This window comes from Lissotriton vulgaris, chromosome 8 (genome assembly GCF_964263255.1).
Source record: "Lissotriton vulgaris chromosome 8, aLisVul1.2, whole genome shotgun sequence".
NCBI classification, from domain to species: domain Eukaryota; kingdom Metazoa; phylum Chordata; class Amphibia; order Caudata; family Salamandridae; genus Lissotriton; species Lissotriton vulgaris.
The window spans coordinates 1561163664-1561180991 of NC_141696.1; the positions used below are offsets into that span (position 1 = coordinate 1561163664).

General features: G+C 44.1%; 1 protein-coding gene across 1 annotated transcript in view; it reads right to left on the minus strand.

The window, feature by feature from the left end:
• Nucleotides 1-17328, minus strand: part of LOC147700413 (periodic tryptophan protein 2 homolog) — a 105802-nt gene that overhangs the window by 58748 nt on the left and 29726 nt on the right. Inside the window, exons 8-12 of the mRNA XM_086935820.1 lie at nucleotides 11415-11558; nucleotides 6891-6961; nucleotides 4782-4918; nucleotides 3941-4089; nucleotides 3460-3607 (exon numbers count right to left, since the gene is read on the minus strand). Of these exons, the coding sequence (XP_086791946.1) occupies nucleotides 3460-3607; nucleotides 3941-4089; nucleotides 4782-4918; nucleotides 6891-6961; nucleotides 11415-11558 (649 nt within the window). The remainder of the gene's footprint in view (nucleotides 1-3459; nucleotides 3608-3940; nucleotides 4090-4781; nucleotides 4919-6890; nucleotides 6962-11414; nucleotides 11559-17328) is intronic.

Consider the following 17328-nt stretch of genomic DNA (forward strand, 5'->3'; position numbering starts at 1 on the left):
AGGAGAATGGTGGGTTGTTAAGGACTATCATGAAAATATCTCTTATTCAGAGCTAGAATTACATATAGTATAAAATATTTATATTTTCATCAAGGTCTTTACTGATAGACAAACACTTAACAGAGGCACAATCTCACTGGTCCAAATATAAAAAGTGGAAGACATTTAATCAAATGATAATGGAAGGGTAAAGACAGGAGAGCCATGGAAGTTTCATGAATAAGGCTATTTTATAACCCATAATCAAATATTTAGAGTGAGCTGTTTGTCTCGCAGTACATGGTTTGTTGTAGGTTTCTGGTGACAGGTAATGCATGAGTGAACACATAAAGAGGAGACTCTAAACTAAACTAAAGATTGTCTGCTCACAAAATTGTTACTTAGAGGTTCTTCAATGTGAGGCCTGTGAAATGTGAACACCGTTTAGTATACAATCCTTGCATGCAGAAGAAACTAGGAAGCGTGTGCCTTTCACTTTTACAGGTTTTGCAGCCAAATAAGAGAGGAAACCTCAAAAATAGCATTTAAGTGTATTCAACAAAAGCATAAGAAATAATATCTTAGCATTAATTAAATCCGAGATGGTGGCACTTTTTAAGAACAGCATCAGCAACAAATTTCCATGCTCTGGTTGGTTAGTGCAACCCACTTGTTGTGAACAATAAATAAATTAACCAATCAGAAAGGGGATTATTTTTTTAATTTCTTCCATCTTGAACACCTTAACTGATATATAGATCATACAGAAGGGAATGAGACAATGACATTTTCAATTCTTCAAAATTGCTGTACATAAACGCACCGGCCCAGCAAAAGGCACCACATGAACCCTAGTACTATGTAGCTGCCAATCAGATGAACTTTCTTTCAAACATTTTGGATTCTTTTTTTTTTTTAAAGAAAAGGTGTTTCTATAAATTCTCTCTGCCCCTTTGACTAATCTACACCAGGGGATGCCGATTCAACAGGAGAGTTTATTAACGACAAAAATGAGACTTAAAAAACTTCATGGTGGATGGAGGATAAAGTGTCCCCCATAGAGGAGACACTGGAGGACTTCATGGGGCGGAAGGACAACAATACAAATTTGGGATCACTTGGCAATATCACAGCATCTGCTGAAAAAGTACTGTGAGAAGATGCAACCAGAGCCTAGATTTCAAATAATTACAGAATTGGATTCAGAATCCAAGATGGACTGCCTGGAGAATGAGGGCGATCCAAGCTTTTCGGATCGTGAAGAGAATGAAGAATACATGGATCAGGTGCAATACTTGTGGCGGCAGAAACTGTTGGTAGGGGTTGTTGGACATACAAGTGATCATAAAGAATACGATCTGTCTTTCTCCGAAGGCCCTGTTGACAAGGATACTCAGATGGGCACGCTGATAGCAAAAGTCAGAGACAAAAATCAGCCTGAAATTGTAATGAGGAAAGCGGGAAAATAAAGGAATTTGACCCCGAGTGAAAGGAAGATCACTTTTTGATTGATTTAAGCCATGCCAACTTACCGAAGGGACAGAATTAAATTCAAACTCATCTGAATTTAAAGCCTTCTATCAACAAATTCTGACCCTACCTGTCATCCTTCTTCAAAAATGTTTGTGCTCCTGAGGATTTTCTGTTCTCCAAAGATCTCAGAAATTCAGAATACACCTTGCCACTATCCAATCTTTCCCCAGATTTACCCAATCTTCTTGGGATACTTTAACTGAAGACCTGCATTCACACGCGCACTATCTTCAGTTTTGAAAAAATACATAAAAGCATACCTCTACCTAAATTGGTAAACTTTCTTCCTATTTCTTGCTCTGCAGTCCCTGCCCAGCCCCCCATCCTTTACCATCTTCCTTCCTGTGTTACTCCTGATGAACCATTTCATTATTGCCTAACCGATCCGATTGTCCAGTCTCCCCAAAATCCTCCTTCCCTCTCCCCTTTCTTATTCGCACCCTCCTTCATTCCTCTATGCAACCTGACCCATCTTCTCCTATATATACTTTTCAATTTCAACGTTTAATCCTTTCCTATATGTTGCTTTTTTGTTCTCTTCCCTAACGCTCTCCTCGCTCCTCTCAGACCTCTTTCCCATGTGAATCTTGATCATATAACTTAACTTTCAATCTATCCTAGATAAAACCCCTCTCCTTTATCCTCTCGCTGCTATTCCTCTTTCTTCCACGTGTCTTTCATTTAGGTGTAATGAGTAATTTTTTTGTCCTCATTAACAACTGGTTTATGATAGCATTTAAACTGAATCACTTTCACCTTCCATTCTTCACGTTGTTTTATTTGTAAACCACAATAAAACAATGTTGAGTTGCAATATATAAAATTGTGTAATAAATAAATACATAGCTCTATATCAATTGTGAGACACACATAAACACTCAACATTTAACTTAATGTGAGAAAGTAAGACAAAGGGACCAGCTACCTAAATGCTCATGACGGTCTCATTAATTTCCAAAGTTTATGATACTGGATTACAGAAAAACAAACTGAATTCTGAAGAAAGAACACTCTTTCTTCCAGTACCAAGTCAATAAGAGATGTGTTAGTTGTACATCAAGAGTAAAAGAAAAAGACTACAATTAGGTCTTCCCATGTGGACGGAGGTAAGTCCTCTGCTTTTCTGATGAGGGACACATGCCATAGGAATGGAAATTTTGTCACCCCCAGAAAAAATATACTGCAGTTTTGCTTATTAAACTTGCAACGATTACTTGTCTTGATGATGGCTGTCATTGAATATAAGGAGGGACGAAACAGTGTTGATGCTTTTACAGCGGTTTAAATCTTGCTACCCAGTTTGTTATTAGTTGATAGCCAAAGCCAAGCTGAATCTGTGTAAGGGAAGGTTACTGTACATAGGGCAACTGTAGGGACATTAGAGGGAACCTATTGTTTTTAATGGCATAGGCGTAAAGGTTATGGACGAAGGGTAGAATGTCCGATTATGTGGAAAGCACCGTAAAATTATTTTATGAATTTAAGATTAAGAAAGAAGTATTTTGCTAAACAATAGCATAAGCTGTATGGAGATGGACGGACTGGCACACAAAATAAAAAATAACAGAACACGAACATGAAAATGTTCTTTAAATTATTATATTTCATTGTGCTGTCTGCATTGAGGATAAAATAGCCTGCAGATGATGCTGAGACCAGTACTTATTCAGAAACCTAAGGAAAGCAAAAGAAGGGCATTATATAGACAAAGGTTTATGAATTATCAACATTCTCTATTTTTAGGATCAGCCAGTGGGTAGCAGACGAACAGACAGACAGACCGAACGACCGACAGACACTCACACAATATCTTGACCAAACCACTAGAACCTAAAAATGTACCTGGGGGTTGTTTTGATAACAGAAACCAATGAGCCGGGCAAAAATCAGGTCTTTATCATTTAGTATAATCATGTGCGAAGAACAAGCATGGCATTTATTACTTACATCTAAGAGTCTCCCTGTCTGCATCGACCACACAAACACCTCGAAGGAGTCCTGCGATCCAGCACATACGATCTCACCACTGGAGTCCACAGCTAGGCAAGCAAACTGCGATGGACGTGGGGAGGTGAAGGTGCGGAAATTACGGTACCTGAAAGAAGAACAGGAACAGCTAAGGGTTATGGGATATCCTCATCAAAATAAACAGTTCACATTGATGTATGTACTTAGCAGTCATTACCCTAACTAAAATACCATTAATGACTCCCCGAGCAGCACACAGGCCACGGCTCTCCCAGAAGAACCCACCTAGAATTCCCCAAAAGCCTTTCTTAAACAATATTCTTTTCTTTAGCCCCCTCCAAAGAGCTCAAATATAAGCTCTTTTTTACCCATTTGGCACCCCGTACAGACTTTTAACTGGTGAGCTGCTGCTACCCAAGGTTGACTTCATAATGTAATAGAAGTGCGAGAGGGAACTCACCTGTGCAAGTCAAAGGCCCGAACAGTGCCATCCAGCGAGGCACTGACAATAACAAAGCCGCTGGAGGTAAATGTAGCAGCTGTAACGCTGCTGGTGTGTTCCGTGAACGTAACAAAGCAGAAACCGCTGCTGGTGTTCCACACCTTCACCTAGAAGGAATCGAGTGATGAACTGGGAATGAACAAACCCGCAGGAAAATATGAGCAAGCAAAGACATTTCTCCACCCTGAATATGCCCACCCTACTACAAAACTGAACAAATCATATTCCCAAATGACCAAAGAATGTCAATTCAGTGTTCAGAGGAGCACATAGATGAAACATCAGTCATAACGTGTACCTAATGAACCTAAAATGACAACTCAGTGTACGACAGGGGCACGCAGAAATACCATCAGATCCCATTCCATCCAACCTACCTAAAATCTACACCCAGGAAACCACAGTAGCAAACAGAGTAACCATTTGCTACAGCGATCTCATTTCCGAAACCAAATACAGAAAAACACCTTAACAGTCTTATTTACAAGGAGAACTAATAGCAAGCAGACAAAAATGATTTAAGAAAATGAGGCAAAGTAAAAAATAAAGTAACTTAGTGTCATTGGGGGAGAAGTGGTAGGAGAGAATTATAAAAATTGTGGACAGTACCACAGATCTTTGAACAGACAGACCTTCTGAAATTAGATTCAAAGGGACATCTTGAGATAGCTAACTAATATTAAAATGTATCCTGAAGTTCAAAAAGACTCATTCGAGAGTGCACAGCATGAGAGTCAGCTGATCGACGATACTAGGATAAAACATCCACCCAGCATGACCTAGAAGAAAACGGACTTACCTTTCCATCGTCTCCGCCCGTCACTAGGTACTGTCCGTCTGGGGAGTAGGCGAGGGACATCATGTTATTGAAGTGGCCCTGCTGCTTCAGCACGTAAGACTCACTCTGCCACTCCCAGACAAGGAGCTGCCCAAGACCTGGGAGAAAACCAACAGCACACTGTGACAGCATCCTCACCACTTCGACATTGTGCACAGATCACACCATAAAAGGCATCTTTACATCGGACAAGGAAGAGCTGGTGTCCAGTAGCTGAGGCTAGTGCATTTCTCCAAGATCCTTTTGGAATGCGGTGCTCCCAAAACAGAGATGGAACGGAGCAGCTTAACGCAGTTTTCAGATGCTCCTCGGATGTCAGGATCCTAGTCTGGCAAGAGGAATCCCTGAGGTTATTCAGACATTTTCGTTCCACTTTAAGCCTCTCTGGGGAATCTTCTAGTGTTTATGGGCAGAGTAACTGATTTCATAGGCCAGAAGAAGTAGCTGAGAAGATCAAGGAGCAGTCTGTGACCGCAGAGTTTGATGAGGACAAAAGAAGAGAGGGCAAGGGCAGGATTGATAACTGTATCTGCGTGAGAGATGAACAAGGACAGGTCTTCAGGATGTGCGATAGTTGACATCAGGCGCCGGGGCCTGTTGAGGGGATTCATTTAGAAAACCTAATTCCACTCATGAAACTGGCAACTAACATGTGGGTGCCAGGGGAAGACACCATTGTCTCATGAAAATGAGGTAAAAGTGAGGTAGAGATTATGTCTTAATGCAGATAAGGGGAGGCCTGGTGTGCCAATGCGGTGGCAGAAAGACACCTTGTATTGCTTGACAGCATCAGGATGGGCATCTTTGGCAAAGAGCTGATGGAGGTATGCACTGCGTGGTCTGACGCCCTGCAGGAAAGCGGGTTCACTGAGAGGAGCACAAAACTAATAGGATAGTCCTGGAGGAGCTTGGCGTGTACAGACGTGGGACCAAGTTCAACAAACACCATGAAGTGGAAGATCATTGGCATGAAGACAGCAGAAGGAATCAACCGCCATCTTCTTGATATCCAAACTGCACAGTGCTTTAGGAGACTCTTTCACAGTGACTGTCAATGGTACATGATCTTACCTAGTTGCATCTTGTTCACATTGAAGTGGCATGAAGACACAAATGTTACCTTAGGTACACTTGCATCAATGGGGCGATTTGTCCAGTTTTCTTTCTTTTGTATATTTTTTTAATTAAATTTTATCAGCCTTTGAAATTATTTTAACGCACATTGCGTCTTATGTTTTATCCTGAATGTTGTCGATTGACTACTTGGCAGAACTGTAACATATGATTTTACACTGACAGGAAAATATGTAATAACTAAGTATTTGTACAACATATTATATTTGCAGATACATTCCTTGAATTGATTACTGGTGATACTAATGATTCTGCACAGTTTTAACTAATTTCTCTGCTAATTGTTATAGTTTCAAATAACTAGAACCAATAAAAATCTATCTATCTATGTATCCACCTACCTATCTATCATATAGAAGTGGGTCTTTGCACTTTTGGTTTTTCTTTGCTCACCTACAGCCTTCAAACATCTCTTCTCAACAGCATACAAAGTATTACTATAGCCGCTTGTATATTTTTGTGTATCAGAATGTATTTCCCAGCGTCCTTCCGCTTATGCATCTTGATGTTTGGATATCGTGGAGCCCACACATATTCTAACTCCATCAAAATAAATCATTACATCTCACTCAATCAGACAAAAGGTTATTTTTATTGCCAAGCATCTTTTAACTAGCAAGCTGTCAATATGTGCAAGGAACGTCATCTATAGGTCAGAGTGCTGGCAGTAGTAAATGATTGCTCCCATCATGTTCCAGACATGTGCTGCCACATTCTGGCAGGGGGTAGTGCCACCCTACAGCAGGCATTCACTACCACTGTATGCCAGGGGATGCTGCCACCTGTGCCGAAGAGTGTTGCCACCTTATCTTAGGCCGTTGTTTACATCCTGTACATACCTAACTACCTGAAGACAGACAAGCCATTTCCTGGTGTAGTGCAAGGGAGTAGGGTTGGTACTATAGAGCAACAGGGTTTCAGCAGAAGTCTACATACCTGAACACCCAAAGGCGATCCAGTCCCCGGTGAGGTTCATGGAAATGGAGGCGATCCTCTGATCTGAAATACTAAAGAACAATCAGAATGGAGGGGACTACTCATCCAAACAAAATGTTTTCCTGGGAGAAACACCGCACGACAGACTTCCAAAGCAAAGCGGGGAAGGATTTATCTTGAAAAAACCATGAATCAGTTCAAACTGCTCAAGACTTGAAGAAGAGAAATCAAGGACAGCACACAACTTTCCCCCTTGGTTCCTTTGAACTTTTGTCTGGTCACACATGTCCAAAGCAGGGCCTGACATTCATTCGTACGTGCCTCGGAGCAATGGGCGAGCACTCCTTAACCTCACCTTGTACCGCCTTAAGAAGAGGCTGCTAGAAGGGATGAGAGAAGGCCACCCTCGTCATCTCAATTGGCGTTGAGAACCTTGCTGCAGATGTCAAAGGCATCCAACCGGAGTTACATCACAGAAGAAAGACATTCCCTAGTACCGAGTGTTGCAGCCTTGTATCCAACAGTCTTACACATGACATTATGTCACCTTCTGTTGGATACAGAACTGCAGTAAATATGTTAAATAGGCTGTGGGCACCAACAAAAGAAGAGTCTGTAATCAGATATGGATGATGACAAAGGGACCCACAGAACTGTACTGGCTTCCATGCAACTAGGACATCCTCTTTTCATTTCGTCATACAGACGACATTGTAACTATGGGCTGCAATTGAATTCATCAAAGACACCAAACTATGTAATTAGTGATGTATTTACCAGTGAGTGGTACAGAGACCTGAGAAGACTTTGGGCAGCATTTCCAGCACCCCCAAAGTGACTTGTTGCTCTCTACTGATGAAGGAATGAGTTCAGAAACACGTGTCTAGAGTTATAAAGCATGAGCTGCACCAACAAGGGTAAAAAATTAAAGACTACCACTGACGAAAGTGTTATTATGCACTGCATTTACCATGATGCATTTGGGCTAATTGAGTGCTGGGATGTGAAGCAATGGGCTCCTACCCTCCTGCCATTCAAGAAATAGTTAACTTTGCTGAAGGTCTGATTATCATGGAGATCTGAACTTAGTAATGAATGCTGAGACAGACAGACCCCAACAGAGACTAGGAGGAACCCCCGAGCCATCACAAGAGCAAAGGAGGGAGTTGGAAGAACTAGGCTTAATAGACAACAGTATGAAAGGGAACCTTTAATGACACACATGACAGAGAAAAAATGGGAGGTGTGGGAAGTTCTAAAGTAGGTAATCAGCGGCACTTTAACTTATTATATATATTTTTTTATAGCGCAAACTAGACCCGTAGGTATCAGAGCGCTTTACATGAGCACCAGTTGCGTTACAGACGGACACATTCGTTTTTTGTTAGGCACAGGGAGATTAAGAATCACAGGATATTGAGCGTCCCAGCCGAGACTCGAACCCGGTTCCCCACCTTTGAGGTCGAACGCCCTGGTCATTAGGCCACATCCTCTCCCTTTAATAAAGAGTCTGCACGCTTGAAGGAAATGAGAAACTCATCAATATTGAGTCTGGGCCAAGAAATAAAAATGGCAGAGGCGAAAAATAAGCAACTCCTCCAAGATGGACTTGAGACACCTCACATGGACACAGATCTGTACCTTAGAGCAGGACAGAGCTAACTACATCCTCACGAAGGGTGAGGGGCTTTGTGCCACAGAGGCACAGGGGAGGTTGCGAGCGTCTTTCAAGTTAATTGAAGTCTCTACATGCGAAGCACTATATTACAGAAATCAAAGGTGTCACTGGAGAAATACACGACGAAGAGAATGGAAAACCCTTGTCCTTCCACACATCCAACTCTAAACTCAGCAGAGGCTTCCAACCCAGTCTCAGAGGACAATATTTGAAAGCTGTGAATCTGTCAAACCGTAGTGCACTAGAGATCAAGAGGATACAAGCTCTGCTCGCAAAATAGGCAATTTTGAAAGTAATCGGAAGACTAAAATTAGATAAAGCCCTTGCCTCTGGTGGCCTTACACCCTCATTTTTATAAAACATTTGCATTGCAATTGGCCTCACTACTGAGGTTTCTGAGCCTGCGTTGCAAACAATGGTTTCCCAGAGTCACTGTCTCAAGCAGCAAACTCAATAATTCTAAACCCAAGTAAAGGCCCAACCTTTATGAGCTCTTGTCAGCCAAACTCACTTTTAAATATAGACCCAGAGTTATTTAGTTAAGTCTTGGCAAGAAGGCAGGATGAAGTAATGTCATCCCTAGTTCATAGAAATCAAACTGAATTAATGGAGGCGTAATGCAAGTGACAACATAAAAAGAGCTGTGCTTTTAATCAATGCTGCAAAGAAGCAGGGGAGAGATACTACTCCTGTCACTAGATGCTGAGAAGGCGTTGGTCCAGGTGGATTGGGGAATGAGCACAGACACTCTACGGTATGTGAAGCACTGCTTCCCAAGCTGAATACTTGCAAACTATACATCGCCATAGGCCAGAATTAGAATTAGAATCAATGAAGAGGTGACTAGCAAGAGCCGAATTCAGTGAGGAACGCAACAGGGGTGACCCCTGTGCCCCATAGAATCTCTCATGCAGACAATCAAAGAAAAAGACAGATTAGGGCTACAAACTTTAGAGTTGGTAACTTTAAACCAACAGTTTCCGCTCATGACCTCTTTGCTGCTTCTGAGGATCCACAGAGATCAGTAAAAGAACTCCAGGTAGAGCTACAAAACTACTCTAGGATCTCAGGGTATCGGGGTGACCTTCACTAATACAATGAAAGCACTACGGATTATCCAAGAAAACCTACTGACCAATCTATAAATGTCCAATAACATTATATGGCCTACTCCAGGTCATCACAAATCCTTGCAGAGTCCCTTCCACACCAGGCTACCTTTACACAGTTACCGGTATATGCACAACAGTAGTCATGTGTGCACAGTTATTCATGTGTAACCAGCCACATGCCCCTTACCCTAGCTGCACTGCAGTGGCCTTATCCTAAACAGGAGACTCTGGTGGTAAACGCACTCAGTACAATTACAGTGAATTTACAATGCAAGACACTCAGGTAGTGAGGTTCACCCACAGTCAAGGTCTGAAAACCAGGCAGTCAGAAGTGAAAACCCCTGGTGGACTAGATGGGCAGAACCAGGGGCTACACTGGGTATAAACCAATCTTCTGTAACCTGCTCTTCTGTGCTGCAGAGAGCGACATTAATCTGATATGGGAAACAGAGGCGACAGTGCACTCATGGTCACATCAATGGCTTTCTTAAGTGGGTCAGACAGTGGCCTGGAAAATTATGCTTTTACCTAAAATATCATACTTTTTGCAGACCTGGTCGCTCCTAGTGAAACAAAATGTTCTCAATAAACTGGAAATATGCAATAATTTAATCTGGTCCAATAAACGCTGGAGGCTAAGCTGGAAACAATGCACCAAAGCTCTTCATAGGGTGCTCTGGGGTTTCCCCATATATTGCATTACTTCCAAGAATCTCAGCTTTGATATACGTTTGAGTGACAAAGTGTAAACAGACAAACTTTGGTGCAGTACTGACTAGAACCTTACTAACTGTCCTCTGGGGAAGGAACCTTGGATGCCCGAGAGTCAACGGGGTAGTGGAGGACATTAGAGGAGTAATGGGAATCAACTTGATGAAAGGCCGGCAAGAGCATACTTGTAAGATCGAACAATTACTGCAGATTCATACTTCCAACTAATTGAATCAGTTTTGTTTTCATTAAGCTGAAGAGAGTGGCGCTTACTCTGGACTTAATTTTAGACACTAGATTATCCCCCCATAAAAGAATGTGTGTATTGACGGCATCAGCCCCCCCAGCCCCCAATAAGAAAATGGGTGTATTGACGGCATAGGATTGATGTTTGGCCACTTTGTCTTTTTTAGAAGATCCGTTATTGGTGTAAGGCAGATGTTACAGTTAGAAGATACGGGTGACATCCTGGGGAGCTCTACACATGCAGCTCTTTACCCAGTATCCCTATTTCATCCAGCACGCAAACAATGGACATTTAAATGCTATATTTTAGTACACAAACCATCTATGTGATAACAGAACGGAACTATCTGAACAGCCCCATGCTTCATTGCACACAATATTCCATATAAACCTCAAGCACCACAGAAGTTTGGAATCATTTTGAATTCACAAACAAGGACATAAACTATGCCATGTAGGAGATATTCAAGCTACCACCTCAAAAATAAGGAGTCATCTCTGTTCGGGTGGTACACGGCCAAAAACAAAAACAAGAGAGAAAGCAAGTGAGAGCAAGTGTTCTCCCAGGTTCAGACATTCACTCCTTGTAAGAATGTCTCCCAGATGAAGGTTTGCCTGACGCAGCCTTGTATTAGATGTTATGGAATCAATTACTCTGATTGCAAAGTCTCCACATAACCTGCCAAGATCTTCTATCCCAAGGGGGTAAAAGGCCAACCTACTCTGGGAAGGTGAAGGAAGAGGCCATGTGTGTGGTGGTGACAGAAGTGGACTCACCTCAGAGAGTGGATGAGGGTGAAATCTGGCATTTCGTGGAGGTGAAAGATGCCAGAAGCAAAGCCGGTCACCAGGAGGTGCGTCTTCTTATGGAAGGTAGCTGCAGTCAGGTTGTTAAAATCCCCCTCTTTGTTGAAAAATTGCCTGAAAAGAAGAGACACAAATGTAAAGAGAGAGCACTCACAGCCAGATTAACATGTTGGTAAGCACCTACACACCATTAAAGAGCACTCCGGGCAAGACAGACATCAGGAGAAGCACAAATATGCCACAATAAAATGCCTACAGGGTGAGACCAACACGGACATAAGCATGCAAACAACAAAGGTGAGTGCACAGGACAAGACAGACATATGAATAGGCATGCCTGGACGAGAAGTTGATTGAGCTCTCTGAGAAAGTGAGGCTCGAAGGGCGGATGAAGGGAGCACACGCTACATGAAAAACTATAGAGAGAGAATCTAGAGTTTGAGCTCATCAATTGAGTGCCACTCAGGTGAAGGAGTTATGAGAAGCTGCTACAAAATAAAAGAACGTTCATTACATACAAAAGATCTCAGGGGAAGTTTTTAGCAGAACGAGAAAGCCCATGCACAAGAGAAGGAGCTTCTAATTGACAATTCAGGCAGCACGTTTACACTCACTACACGCATTAAAGAGCAGGCATAGTGAACCTTTGCATAGACCCATTCCAAAATGATCTCTTATTGCAGAGACCTGAGCCCCTGTAGGCCAGTAATACAATCCCCGACAATCTAATGGATGAGGCCAGATGTTAGCTGCTGTGTGGTACACAGGCTTCGCCGTAACAGCTGCCGCTAGTGAGCATGGGACTGTGCCCGCCTCCAGCACACTGAGCTGCTTGGAATCACTGCCTGGCCCTGGGCTGACCTTCTCTCCTCCCCACAGCTCAGGATTCTTGGCTCTAGGGGCAGACTGCCTGGGTGTGCTGCGGGCTACGGGGCAAGGCACCCCCATGGTCCAAAGAACCCCAAGTGCAGCAGCAGCTGTAGAGGGTTTGCGCCCCGAGGGGAGAGGAAGAAGAACTGAGAACATGGGGGGAATCCCTGGCTCTGGGGAAGCGAGTGCAGGGGACAGAGTTTGTGCAAGACTTTGCACATTAACTGGAGGTAGGCGCATGGCCCCAGCTAGGCACCACATTACAGTAATCTGAAATGTGGTGCCTAACGTGTGCCTAGATGGGTGCCATGCGCCTACCTCCAGTACTAAAAACAGGACACAGACACTAATTGGAGCAACAACACACTCAATATAAATCAACACAGAGGAGAGAGACCCACTGGTATACGCGGCAATCAGAGACGTAAACACACAAATATTTTAGGAAACTAGGTATTATTTGGGGTGGACAAGTGTCCACCTCAACGGATGAGGCAATCATATGCTAGATGTCACATAAATTATATTTTAAGAAAAACCTGGGCCGAATCCGTGAAAACACAAAGCAGACGGACTTATAAGCAGTGCATACACTGTGGGAAAAGTCGGAAAAACTGAATAAAATTACACAACCAATTTTAAAATAAAGAGAAAATGTACTAAATAAGACTACAAGCACAAAAGGAAAATAAGACGAACCAGAGATATGAATTTATAAAGATTTAACGCGAAATCACACCAAAAAGCACAAAGCTCCAATAATAGTTTGAGAAGCAGTAGAATAGGACCTAAAGGTAATTTGAAGCCAACCATGAAGCAGCTGGGATCCAATATAACACCTGGGTTGGTCCCAGTGAAAGTCTGGAAGTCATTAAGTTCCGAAAAGTTCCATTGCCCCAATGCAGAAAAGGACTTTGTCACTTTTTGAAAAGAAAAATCCTCCCAGAGCAGGCCATAGGTTAAATAGTAGTCGTCGCTGTGGAATCGAAGGCCGGATAATTGAAGCAAATTAGTCCAGCAGCAATTCTGGAGCTTTAGAGATTTTGCATTGAAAATATTCTAAAGACCAATGCAGAATAGGATTTAGTTATATTTTCAGAGGCACTGAGAGTCTTGACCAGGGCGAAACAGAAATTCAATCAGGTGCTGTGGAACTACAGGGCAGATACTTTTTCCCCATAGGTCCCGCTGAAGCTCTGAAGGAAAAGTTATTCAAAGACAAAAAAAACACAGGAGTACACTTATAGCAGAGGCTTACAGCAAAGTCCAGTCTAGCTCCAGTTACCACTGGTCAACTGGGATTTCCAAGGAAAGGCCTATTACAGCTTTTTGGGTCACAGGTGGTAGGCCAACTGACCCTGGAAGTCCACTTCTCTGTCCTGGGTACAAGAGGGAGCAGGCCCAGTACTTCAGAACTCTTCTCAAGTTGGATGGGGAGTCATGGTTATGCCTGGCAAGGGGGGGCACTCCTGTGCATTCCCTATCCAATGGGGTAACAGTTGCCACGAGAAACAATACCCAGCTTTTCATCAGATCCGGTTTGCCCTCCTGCAAACAATCCCACAATAACACTCACTCAAAATCCAAAATAGGGAAACCCTTCTCCCCTCGTGCATAGCCTGTGCCCGCCAGAGGTGCGGCCAGGGTAATGAGCAGTCGCCTCCTTTGTGGTCACCCCAAACGAGTTCTGGGGGTAGCTTTCCTCCCACTGGGTTTGTGACAGCCTGACTGGGGGGACAAAAGCTCTGGCCTTTCCAGGTGTTACCTGGCATTTACTTGTTACGGGGCAGGCCCTTTTCAAGTAAATTAAGGTCCCTGTATTCACTCCAACTAGTCTTTTTTCTGCCAGTGGAAGAACACACCGCCAAAATCCCAGGCCATTGTCTCTGATCTGTAAGCAGTTGCACATCTGAATTCAGGGAAAATACAGGCTGAGCAGTTGCTGAAGAGCTAATGCAAATTAACCTTCAGGAGACAACTTTCTGAAAGGTACATTTCCCATATTTAATCAAAATCAGATTGGATTTTTTATTAAATATACATTTTTGTCCCTGAACAGGACCAGGTCAAAGGTTATGTATTCAAGAGTGTAATCTATATGTACCAGTGACAGCCCGACCAGTGACTAAATCACCAGGAGCTCATACAATTTCTCATGTCATACATGTTCTACTCTTAAATACCATGCACCCTACCTAGATGGCGGTAAGGTATACTAAGAGGCGAGTTATTTAATAATTAGAATCAGGTTTCTCCTCCCATCAGTGTGATTTCAACAGATGTGGGCAGAGGGTTCAAGTTGCTGCTGTTAGGCTATACAGGGTAGGTCTGACCTGAAGCTACACGGCCATTGTAGGGGAAAGCAACACTGGTGCTACCTGCCACCTTTGTAATGTGACCCCCTGCCTCTGCTGCGAGCAGTAGATGGCAGCCCCCGTTTACGCCCTCACTTTTGGTAAGAAAACCGATGAGAAAACTTAAGAAGAATGGGAGGTGTACCCACTTCTGCCACTCCACCCCTAAGAAGGGGGAGGCGGAGTGAAGCACATCTTTCAGTCCCGCCATCTTGAAAATGGGGAGACCTCTCCAATCAGGGCTAGGTCCATACCCCGCCTCCTATATGAGGGTGGCATATCAGAGGGTGTAGTCACTACAGGAAAGGTGCCCATTGGCCCTATCCGCTAATCCCCTAAAAGGGCCCTAAGTCCAGTATTTAGCTGATCAGCGACGACCTAAGAAGAAAGAAGACGACCCTGCAGAGAAGACTGAAGACGAGGACTGCCTTGGCCCCAGTCCTACCGACCGGTCTCCAGCTTCTGCAAACCTGCGACCAGTCTTGCAGGTAGCGACCTCTGAAAACCCTGCGAGGACTGCTGGCTTTGAAAAAGACTCCAATCGGTCGTGGACAGCGGACTGCCCAGAAGAAATCTACTCCAAGGACTCCGGATGCAGGCTGATCCGTGTCTCCTGCCCACTCTGCCCCAGAAGGCCACGGCCCGAGTGCCTCACCTGTGTAGTGAAGGCTCCCCAGCAACCCTGACCTCATGTCCAGTGTGGACTGACCTAACCTGATCTCCACAACTGCATTTGCAGTGTGAATCCAGTGGCTCCCCCTACAGCTCTGCTTACCTTTGCTGTCCTTGGTCTTCCTCTTGCTACCTACGGTGCGACAACTTGCCGAAAGAAGAATCCCCATTGAAAAGCATTGGGCGTCCGACGTCGAAATTGAACCCTACACCCAGCTTCCCATGTGGCGCTGGTGGTGTATGTTTGGTGCTGCTTTGTGGCACCCCCACCCCCCAGTGCTTAACCTAACCACCAAAGCTTGGCCTCTGCACCTGAGCTACTTAGCTGCAAGCAGTGTGGCTCCAGGCACCCCCAGTCTCCATTGAAAAGCATTGGACCGAACTCAGACTTTGACCTTTGCACCCGGCCGCCCCAGTGACGCTGGTGGTGTAGTTTTGGTACTCACCTGACCCTTGCCCCTTACTGACTTTTGGTTCCGAAGACTGGGATTGTAACTGCATTACTTACTTACCTGTTTAACCGCAATATTGCTTTCCTCATAGGATAACATTGAACTGTGCTGAAAAGTTTCTAAGAGTCAATTTTTCCAAGTGAAAAGTATTTTTAATTGAAAACGTACTTAACTTATTGCGAAGATCTTGGTCTTAAAATAAAATAAAAACAAAGCATATTTTTCTAAAATTGGTCTGGATCTCCTTCTTGAGTCGTGTGTCCATTACTGATCACTGTTAAGCAATAAATGCCTTACACTCCTCTGGGTTTAGCCTAAGGCTCATCGCCCACACTACCACTAATAGAGCACTTTGGGTTTTACATTGAGCCCTGTACACTTTTGGGCAGCCCCTGGTCTGTGTGTACTGTATAACCACTTAGTGGCATACCATAAATGGAGCCGCCACCACCTGTTAACAGAAGGTAGGACTACGAGGACCACCCGCTACCAGAAGGTAGGACTAAGAGGATGATCCGCTACCAGAAGTTAGGACAACGAGGACCACACACTACTAGAAGGTAGGATTACAGGAACCAGTCTGTAGGTGAAGATAGGACTGGTGGGCAAACCTCTAGCAAAAAGGTAGAACTACAGAGACCACATTATATCTGAAGGTATATCTGAAGGTATATCACCCCCTGCCTGAAAGAGAACTTCTGACGCCACCATTAACCAGCCGGTAATACTCCCCGGACCATTTGCACCTACACCAGCAAACAGAAATCACAGCATCACCTCCTACCAGAAAGAAGGCCTTCTTGGATCGGGCCCTTCTACAAGGTAGGATTTCAGAGATCATCCATACCAGACTAAGAACTCCTTGGACCACACCCAGCAGAAATCAAAGCTCTTGCACCTCCCCTATGAGCGTTTAGGACCACCACAACCATCTCCTTCATGAGCAACTGCTCTTGGGACCACCTACTAAAAAAAGGCAGAACTTGTTAGACCTTCTCCCGAGCAGAGGGCAGAACTACCAGTTACACACCCTGCAAGAAGGGATGACTCCCAGCACTCCTAACCAGAATGTTAACTCCAGGGACCGTCTATACCAAAGTTGGATCTCTTGGGACGATCCCTGTAAGCAATTCGAACTCCTGGGACGACCCGACCAGCCAGTAGGATTACTGGAACCGCCACAGAAGAGTTTCATTCACATGTTGTGGTATGAGGGACCAGTAGGAATTATGGATCAGCATCCAGATCGCACAGAGGTGACGTATGAAGCTGAGGTGCCATATTCTTAGAAAAGAAGACCATACAGACATACAATCAATCAACAAAATTTGTAGAGCGCGCTACTCACCCGTAAGGGTCTCAAGCCGCTGGGGGTGGGGGGATGGGGGGGGGGGGGGGGGGGGGGGGGGGGGAAATCGCTACTGCTCGAACAGCCAGGTCTTGAGTTGTTTCCTGAATGAGAGGTGGTCCAGGGTCAGCCGTAGGTGAGTGGTGAGGGAGTTCCAGGTCTTGGCCGCCAGGTAGGAGAAGGATCTT